The sequence below is a fragment of the Pundamilia nyererei genome, unplaced genomic scaffold, assembly GCF_000239375.1.
Source record: "Pundamilia nyererei isolate P.nyererei 1_Seehausen unplaced genomic scaffold, PunNye1.0 scaffold00022, whole genome shotgun sequence".
In the NCBI taxonomy this organism is placed as follows: Eukaryota; Metazoa; Chordata; class Actinopteri; order Cichliformes; family Cichlidae; genus Pundamilia; species Pundamilia nyererei.
In genome coordinates, this window is record NW_005187423.1 from 1,030,267 (window position 1) to 1,040,231 (window position 9,965).

At 36.2% G+C, this 9,965-nt stretch overlaps 1 protein-coding gene across 2 annotated transcripts; it reads right to left on the bottom strand.

Moving 5' to 3' along the window:
• Positions 1-1,736: 1,736 nt before the first annotated feature.
• Positions 1,737-8,855, bottom strand: ppa2 (inorganic pyrophosphatase 2). Of its 2 annotated transcripts, XM_005726841.1 has the most exons (12): positions 8,575-8,855; positions 5,528-5,592; positions 5,411-5,449; positions 4,992-5,045; positions 4,356-4,475; positions 4,105-4,191; positions 3,744-3,870; positions 2,941-3,068; positions 2,741-2,826; positions 2,564-2,633; positions 2,410-2,449; positions 1,737-2,201 (listed from the first exon to the last, which is right to left on the bottom strand). In XM_005726841.1, exons 1-12 carry the CDS (start codon positions 8,762-8,764, stop codon positions 2,179-2,181), a joined length of 1,029 nt encoding a protein of 342 aa, XP_005726898.1. In that variant the 5' UTR covers positions 8,765-8,855; the 3' UTR covers positions 1,737-2,178. The 2 variants fall into 2 exon arrangements, with proteins under 2 accessions (XP_005726898.1, XP_005726899.1); XM_005726842.1 differs by lacking the exon at positions 5,411-5,449.
• Between the last annotated feature and the right edge of the window lie 1,110 nt (positions 8,856-9,965).

Below are 9,965 nucleotides of genomic sequence, written 5' to 3' on the forward strand. Positions count from 1 at the left end.
AATGAATCTATTCATAAGGTGCTACTCAACCTACTAGAAACATAAAATGTGAGACTCTTTGGGAGGTGAGAAGGCTTTTAAATAGTGTACAGTACAAACCTGTCATATACCTCAAACATTTGGCAATAGGATTATAACATCTTTTTCTTTCTTTATTCGTTTATTATTTTCAAAATGTTGATCACGCTTAAAATTCAGGCCACCAAAAGGCATAAAAGTTCATTTCTTACTTTCTTATGAATCTGCAAGAAAGTATTACTTGAACTTGAATCTTTAATATTACTGCAAAAATCAGGGACATTTTCAATTAATTTTGTGTACATCTGCATTGCCTGTATTAATGTGGTTGTTTTTTTTTTTTCATATTCAGGGACTTGCCATTGCATCCTGAATCCCAATATGGTTCTTGTTTGTTATATTTCACACAAAATTATTTTGTGTGGAAAAATATACTTTCCTGCAGTTTTGTACGTATATTTTAGCAAGGAGAATGGAGGTAATAGTAATCTGAACATATATGCACTGAGCTGACTAAAGGGAATGATATTGACTTTAAAAAAACAACAAAAAAAAAAACAACAAAAAGCAATTTTTTGTTTATGTTACGAAGCAAGACCAGAGCAGTGATTAAAATAGTTGCACATCTTTGTGCCTGTGTATACATTTATTTATAACCACTAAGCAACTGTACAATGACTTCTTCCCAATCTATTTGATTGAATTAATGTAATTAAATTAATGACAGTCATGCTAAAGCAACAACTCACCCCACTTTTCAATATTCATTTTCTTAAAGCACTTCATTTCTTTTTCAGGAAAAAAAAATGTAATGTAGAATTTCAAAACGTTTTATTTAAACAGATTGTTTATGTGTTAAAAAAAATAAATTATGTCACAATGTACATACCAAGAATTTGTATTTCAGGAGTATAACTCATTCTTCAATGTTCATGTTGGTTCTTTTTGTTTGTCAATTCTACCATAGTTCGTCCTTTGAGACCCTTTCCCAAGTTAAAATGATTTTGGTTAGATAATCCAGAAAGTTTTTTGTAAATATTACACTCACTGTCGCTGCAATGGTTACAGTTATAGTATCCCCATAGTTCAGTCAGTAGTTCTAGTTTTTTTTTTTAATCTGTTCTGTAAAAATAATCATATAGAAATGTTAAATTTCATTGTACAGTACCCAGCTACAGTAGCAGGTCGTTGTTGAGAGAGCCAAGGTGTAGTAAGAAATAGCGGGTTAAAAAGCATAGCCATACTTGAAGATGCTTCAGAGTGATTCTGAGTGAGTCAACATTACTTGAATGATTTTCTGGGCTTAGCTAGTATGCTCATCTCAAAGGTTAAGCCAGCAGTTCATACACACTTGGTCTTTTTGCAGTTAGACACTAAAAGGTATAAAAAAAAAAAGTGCAACTTTTTGCCTGTAATTTTACTTTTTTAAAGCTTCCCTAGTTCTCTTGAAGTTTGGTATGCTACAAAAGAAAAAAGAAAATCAAATTGAGGATGGGTATTAATACTGTAAGTATTGTAATGTACTGAATGCAGTTTATTTGAAAGCTGTTTATTATATCATTCCTGATGTTGCTGATATGTGGGTGTTTTTTTAAATAAAATTTATATTTATTTAAAGCACTTTTATTTGTTACTTCCAAGTTAATCACAATATCTAAATTCTGTGTTTTATCCACAAGTTGAAATTTGTGATGTGAACTTATAAAACACACATAATGTTTAAGATTTTCCTTTTAATTTACACAAACGTTTACTTGTTACATATAAAGTGTGTGGTTCTGTATCTGCAAGAACAATTACATTTGTACAGGAAATTAGAGGACTATATAAATATAAACTAGACATGGCCACAACAGTCCTGGAATACAAATACAGCATGATTCACAATCATAAAAAAGGAGTCCTTTTTCCCCCATGACAAATAATAATTGGCATACTAGCAAAAAATTCAAACACGTGTCACTTGTGGCACCATAAATCAGCCCCGACTTCAAGTCTGGTACTTTAGCACAATTCTTCACTTGGTGTGTTTCTTTTATTCAACAAATAACAGAGTGTCGATGGCTCTCTTTTAAATGGCTCCATACAAAATAAGATTGCAGAAGAATCCCTCATTAGGTGTTCAGATGTTTTGACTGTATCCATGCTGTTTTGGGAGTGTCAGACAAAATGCCACTTTTCCACTGTGCAAGAAGAGGTTTAGAATGGCAAAGAATTATTTAAAATGTATCTCTTTTATTTTTTTAATTGAACAACTGTTGCAAAGCAATTTCCCTGTGTGGAAATCCAAGTATGATTCTTGGAATACGTTCTTCTCTCTCACTTTTATTTATTCATCGATTAATTTATGTAGCTAGAAATATATTAATAAGTCTTTTTTTTTTTACTTACCCTCTGGAGACACAGGATGTGCGCTGCCAAATGCAGGAGCCTGGAGAATGAAAATATAAAAATAAACCTACCACACTTACTCATCGTGTAGCTTTATATCTTACTGCTGCAATGGCTACCAATAGTGTGAAACAAGAACTAGTAAAGTTCTTACCGACTGAACTACTTCTCTGGCCTCATCAGTGGTACATCTCCAAGGGCTATCACAACATAACGTGTTTTTGCTGAAGAAAAAAGCAAAGAGTAGTGCTCATTATACTTTCATAGCCAGTTACACCTTTACATCATATGCAAACACATAAAGCAGGAGTTTTGTCTTCAACTAACTTACCAGTCAATTCCTCCAGTATTTTTTTGCTTCTGTACTAGTGCCCTCCAGTGCTCGTGGGTGGACTTAATGATCTCAACTGCAAAGTCCTATCAACAGAGATAGAGACTATTTTGTTTTTTGCTGCCTCTTTCGCTAACTGCATGGACTGCAACTAGTAGCAGACTGTCATGTCATATGATTGTTACAAAGGTAGTAAGTACCTTGTCTTTGAACTCCCCATTGAATCCAAATTTGTTTTCAGGCTTTCCATCCGGCACCTTATATTTCCTAAACCACTCAACAGTGGCCTCTAAATGACCGGGTCGGTTCTTGCGGACATCCTCTATATCTGCAGAAAAAACACATTCAATAACATGAATTTGGGAACTAAATTGTGCAGCAAATATTCAGTGAGAAAATTTACAGTTAGCAGTTTCTAAGATTATAATTTATGACACAATGTAGCTATACAACACTAATACAACAACAGGATTCAAGTTAAAATGAATGCAGGGTTAACAATATTTAGAACATGCTGTATGAGGTTAAGAAATGCATTAAACATGTTGGCTAGGGTACAGTGTGTTTTGGAAAGACACGTTGAATATAAACACAGCAATGTTTACAGCAAAACCTCCACAGGGTACAGACTTAACTACAGAGTGCAAGTCTGCATTTCTCCCATGATGTCTGTGTTGGATAAACAATCAACTGAATCTGAAATGGGCAGGTACATTAGTATCTCGCTCCTGGTACGTGGGCAAATCTGACAAGTAGTGCATACTGGCTGCATAGCTAACCTTAAACAGCTCTACATGTGCTTAATCTTCTTGTATAGAATAAGCAGATGAAAATGAAATGGTATTTTTGAATCAGGGTAGAGAGCAGATCACTTTATCATTTTGAATCTGCCTTAATCTTTCTGCTGCCATGAAACAGTAAAATAATTACTAATAATCACTAATGTACGTTAAATTAATTACATGTTACCAGTTCTTGACTTTCATTAGTTTAAAACACTCACTATTTAGATTTTTGGCATCAGGGTCTTCAGCATTGATAGCTATGACCTTCCAGTCCATTTCTCCTTCATCAATCATGGCCAAGATGCCAAGCACTTTTACTTGGATAACCTGACCAGTAGAGCACACCTGAAGAACCAAACAACACATAATAAATCATCAATTAATAAAAAGCAATACTACATAAATTGCACATGTATATACACTCACTGACCACATCATTAGGTGCACCTGTTCACCTAACTGATAGCACAAATATCTAAGACTCATGATTCATTAGATATGACTTGCAAGCAATCCTAGAAAGGGGTACCTAATAGAATGTCTCTAATAAAATCAATGTACAGATTTAAGCTGTATTACCTGGGTGCCTATGTCACAAACATCAATGGGGTCATTGTCACCACAGCAATTAGTTTCTTTGTCTTTCTGGCCCGGGTCTTCCCACGTCTTCAGTTCAAGCATGTAAGAAAACAATCATGCAGGTATTTGTAAAATATAATTATTGGAATATATTTAAATACAACAAAATGAACTGCAGTACTGTTATTTTGAAACAGATATGATGAAAATGAAGAAGGAGGAGGCTTATCTCATACTGTGCTTTTCCTCACCTGTGGAAGTGCCCCATAATTCCAAATGTAACCTTTATGGGGAAATATGTTGGCAACATAGCGGAGCTTTCCTTTCTTTTCATCCTGCTTGATCGGATTCAGCGGTTCCTTTATCGCAATCTGGGAATTGAAGCAATTATGAAGGTGTGTGTTTTTATGTGCATGTTTGTTGTTTTTCCACTGTTGAAGCGCAGCTGAAGAAATTAGGTAAATAACTTTCACTTCTTAAATGTCAGGAACTCCCCAAAATTCACTTTCATGCTTAGCTAGCTAGCTAAATGAAAACAGCTTCAGGGCACTGCTATTCTAACTTCAGAAGTGGGAGGCAACTCATTCCATTACATTTTAAATGCGGTATAAATTTCCTTGTGGTGAGTTACATTTAGTTTTGTAAGTCAGTTACAACTCAAAAAGCCACATCAAATGCTTATCTAAAGATAAATAAAGTGTCTTCCAGTTGTCGTTATGCTATCTGACTTAAAAACAAAACCACGACTACAATTTCTTAAAAACAGATGACTGTGCATAATAACCTTTTTTCCAGTGCAACAGCAGTTGTCATAGGGTATAGTAGAATGTAATGTGTGATACCTTACCTGTAGCATGTACGTACATGACTACTTTATCTATTCTTACCTCCATTTTAGCGTTTGACCATCTCGGTACCTCCACCACCATGTTGTAGAGCACCTGAGAGAAACCAAGAAAGCCAAATACATTATCCTGATTGTTTTACAGTGGGCCAAAACTCAAGACTGGAACAAAGTCGCGGGCTAACGTTAATATTTATTGAAATATATTTAATCCTCCAGATATAAGAATGAATCTTTTCTTATGGACTCAAACACGTTTTGCTGAAAAACTGAATATGGAACAAGCAAAGCTTAATACTAAACAATATATATATGAGCTGTATAATACCAGTAGGCCAGCTAGTAATTTGGTTTGGCTTCGCGGGCCAAATGTAATTAGGCTGCGGGCCAAATTTGGCCCGCGGGCCAGAGTTTGACACCTATGTTGGTAGAAGTGACCTGAAACACTTAATCGAACTTTACCTCACTCTTCTTGAACTTTTTAGCAGGTACATCATTTTCCTTAAGAAAATAAAATAAATAAAAATGGTTAGAATATTAGATTCATGTGAAAACAGACCTTTGCTATCTAACCCTTACCTGTTCTGTCTCTGCTATTAGTGGAATATCGTGGAATGGCGAAATGTATTTCCCATCTGAGGTTTCTAAAAAACAAAAAAACAAAACATAAATTAAAACTTTAGCAAAGTACTTCTGTGCATAAACATTTTACGCTTAACACACATTTTACAATTGAATTCCAGACGTCTGTGTAGGGAACAAAAACTTAAATCTTGTTATTTTTGAGGTGACTGGATATCTATATCTTGACACTTTCCACACAAACATCATAAGAGATGTCACAACAGTTTTTTTAAACAGACTAATCGGCATAAAATACAAAGAAAAAAATCATAATAATGACAATGATGTCATAGTTCATATTTCAAAGAACTGGGGTGCCACTTGTTCCTGGTGTTTAAAATATAAGTATTACTCATATATTTTTTTATTTTTTTTATTTAGGACAGTGCGTGTTAATGAACATAAATGTAAAAAAAATAAAATTACATGAATGTAAACATACCAGATTATAGCCAAGGGCTAATTTCCATCTGTTGTCCTTAAGCATAAAAAATAGATATAATAATTCATAAAAATTCATCTTTCATTCATAATAAAAACTCCATCACCAAACTTACACATACACACCATTCTGTTCCCAAATAAAACATTAAAACTATACAACTCATACATGATCACACACCCAATTTGTCCATAACCAGTTTTTAACCTTTGCCTTAAACAAATTGAGCGTAGAGCATTCTCTAATGGGTTGAGGAAGACTGTTCCACAGATGGCCTCCCTTGACAGAGAGGACATTCTGCCCAAATGCTGTCCGTCTGTGGGGTATAAACAAGTCTCCTTGGATTGAAGCTCGAGTGGTCCTGTCTGAGCTTTATGCCTAATGAACTGCTTTAGTGGTGGTGGAGCATATCACTCAGGCAGGGACTTGGGCTTTTGAAGTGGGGATTGTATGAGGTTCTGATGAGTCAGTGTTACCTGCAGTTGACGGCAATAAGCACAACCTCAAGCAAAAAGGAGAACTGACTGGCACAGAAATTGCCACTGCTTTAGCTCCCATTAGGAAGCTCTTCACCACAAGGAAGTGAAACTTTAACGTCCCACCAGATTCCACTGACCAAAAACAGTTATGTTACCTCCCAAAAACACAAGGTCTTAATTAACTGCCGCCTCAGTCAGTTAGTGAAAATGACATTCACACCAACTAGACTAGCAACCCCTGTTTTGTCCTTGTGTCCACAAATCAACAGACTTTGGTGTATGTTGTCACATGCAACAGAACAGAGACAAATATATATACACGGTCAAGCCTTTAAGCTATTACTGGTGCAGCAAAACAAAGCTTCAAGGGACGAGGTTACACTCAGACAGTGCACCGAGGACAGACACAAACCTTGCAAACACTGCTTTACAGAAGAACAGCTTTACAAAACACAGCATCAAACTATAACAGTATTAATGACGCTGTCGGCTAATATCTTTTGAAAACATATTTTAATTGATATACTGCCCAGTCATAGGTACACTATTACTCTACTTTCTCAATGCCAATGGAGGAAACTAGAAAGTGAGGTAAAATCAAAAGCTTTTCAGTTTCAGACAGTTTTGCAGGGTTCAATAAATGTGCAAATACTTTTGATGTTAATCTATTCATTGATCATTATTATTATTATTATTGTTATTATTATTATTATGCAGGTGGGAAAAATAAATTAACTTAAACTGCTCAATCTTCTGACAAAGTTTCATTATGAGTCTTATTATTTGACTAAACAATAATAAATTATCTACATAAATCACAGGCATCAGTACAGCCCTTCTATTGTGGCCAAAGCTTTAAGAAGTTCCTGTATTACTGACAGTAACAGGAAAAGAACAATTGCCTTTCTAATGCACAATACCAAAGCAATGTTCAATCCCAAACACACTCTCAGGCGTACGTTTTGCAGTGCATTTCCATGCATGCAGCCCACACGTTAGTGCACTGCAGTGTGCATGTTGTTGCTGCATGTCTGCAGCCTTCTGCTTGAAACAAGATGAATCAAATATTACAGCATTTTCTTTAAAATTGTGATTCAAATTCCCTTTTTTTTAAAGCAATTATTATTGTGAAAAGCAAAAATGCATTCATTTCCAGTCCAGTTTCCTCATTACTACCATGTGCACACTATAACTTGAATATTCATGTTTATTGATACTTGCATTTTCATTTAAAAAGTGGCACTTTTACATTTTCTGGTAATTTACTGATGCAGCAGTAAAGCGCTAACAGTGAGGTCATACAACACATTTTAATACTCCAAGAAAACAGTGCCTTGTAGTGTGAACAAACTGGACTGTCCCAACTCCTTACACTCTCCTGGCTTGGGCTTAGTGCCATTCACAATCTGAACCAGAATAGTTTATTTTAGTTTTTCAGCTTCTCTCCTCCTTATCACAATAATGTTCACGAGGAAGCTAAATGTATTTGTTTAATTAAGTTAGGCTTTTGTCACTGAGGAAGCACTGGAGTTCCCTGTAAGGTGTAGATTGCGATCACACAGCACCACATCAGAGTTAAACCCCAGTGCGGTTTTGGGGTCAAGCATGGACCTTTGCTGTGCCTGAATAAAGCTTTATATCTGGTTTCATCCCTGTTGTTACATTTTGATAAAGAAAATCCATGATCTACAACACGGTTTGACTTGATATGATGTGTCTTGATGATAGAAATGCATCCATTTTCGGTTTTGCATGACTGGCATCCACGTGGCCAACAAACAGGAAGTACAACCCACGAGGAACACGCACCTCTTCCTCGTTTCTCCTTACGCGTACTTTCAAAACACGTGACAACGACGGCTAGCGTTAGCGGGATTTTGGCACTAAAAGCAAAGCCGCAAAAGAGCCAATTGGGCAGGAAATATAACTCAAAGGTCAAGCGTTTACCTTGACCTGCATGTCGATGTCTTATGGTTACCACAACACGGTCGGACACCAACCTTTGAGACTGTGCTAACCAGCTGCAGCATTCAATGCAAAAACAGGCATGGTTCCTTTCACAATGGCGGAAATTAACTTACTAAAATAAAGCCGGTAGTCGGGAGAGTTCTGGTGTCCTCTCTGCTCCGTTTGATAGTGCATCGTTTTTCTGAAATAATACTGGTGCGAAACAGCTGCTGCTTGTGCAATAACTTTGCGGCTAGAGGCGGAAAATGTGCCGAAAACTGTCACCAAACACCGGACCGATGAGCGTAACATCAGTGCGCTCATTATACACTTCTTACTTCCCCCGTCTTAGTTCCTGCTTCCCGTCCTCCAGCTTCTGTTTCAACAGCCTCGGCGTGAAACCGCGGGCTTCCGGTCAGCGCGTTTCAAAATAAAACACCCCAAAGCTGCGGACGTAGTTTTGTGTGACGCAGTTTCTACATGAAGGTGCGAATGTACTGTATATTTTATTTATTTTTCCCATATTCAGACCAGCACTCTTAGACATATTTAGTCAGTGCAGTGGCCCATATTTGACCTGCGTCCCCAAAGTGTAGAAGCGTTTTTTTCTTTAACACGATCTTCTTGTTTGTTTTGTTTTTTATTTGGTATAATAGTGTAGTGTCACGTATAAGTAGCCTGGTCTCATGCCTCAAGTCTGTTCAGTTGTTCGTCTGTTACCAATACATTGTTTTTATTTTATTAATAATAAATCATATTTTAACCGGAAGTAATTATTTCTAACTTAATTTTACAGCCACAGAAAGGATTGTAATGGGTAGTAGCTTTATTTTTACTGCCCCCTAGCTGTCGTTCAGGTCTTTCTACTTTTTTCTTTGTGTCCCTTTTCTCCACCTTCCTGCCTGTCAGCTTGAAATTGTTATATTACACACGTACTCAGTATTAATAGAAATAATAATCATGGAAATAAGCAAATTAAACAGATCAAATTAAAAGGAAAATACCAACTAGATGTGCCTATAGAGGATTTATAGAGCTCATCTTGGATAAGCATTCTTAAGGAAGGGAAACTGGGAGAAAAGGCTGAGATATTTGAAATTACACAAAACTGGATGGAAAGTCAGTGGCAATGGGTCTTATGGAGGGATGAATCCAAATGTGAAATATTCGGTTCAAATCATCACCAATATGAGGATGTCAAGAGATGTACAACTCAACCAAGAACAGAAGAAAAGTCAGCTAACATCCAGAGAAGCGCTTTGAATTACCTTCAAGAATCCTGAAGAACAATTCCCAAAAACAACTTAAAGAAATGACAAGGAAGCTGCCTAAGAGACTTCAGGCTCTGTTGAAGAGTTAAGGTGGCCATACCAAATATTGACTTACAAGGTCACTGGAATTTTACAAACTCTGATTTTGCCTTACGCAAATTGAGATCTTGTGACTATAGAGCGGTGTTGGGTAAGTTACTTTAAATTAGTAACTTAGTTACATTACTAGTTACTTCTATCAAAAGTACTCAGTT

Excerpts from the sequence above, each read along its gene's own strand:
- ppa2 (XM_005726841.1), bottom strand. The coding sequence starts at position 8,764 with ATGAGCGCACTGATGTTACGCTCATCGGTCCGGTGTTTGGTGACAGTT. Across the intron at positions 5,593-8,574 it reads CGACTACCGGCTTTATTTTA|AAACCTCAGATGGGAAATAC; the intron begins GTAAGTTAATTT and ends TTTGTTTTTTAG. Across the intron at positions 5,450-5,527 it reads TAATAGCAGAGACAGAACAG|GAAAATGATGTACCTGCTAA; the intron begins GTAAGGGTTAGA and ends TATTTTCTTAAG.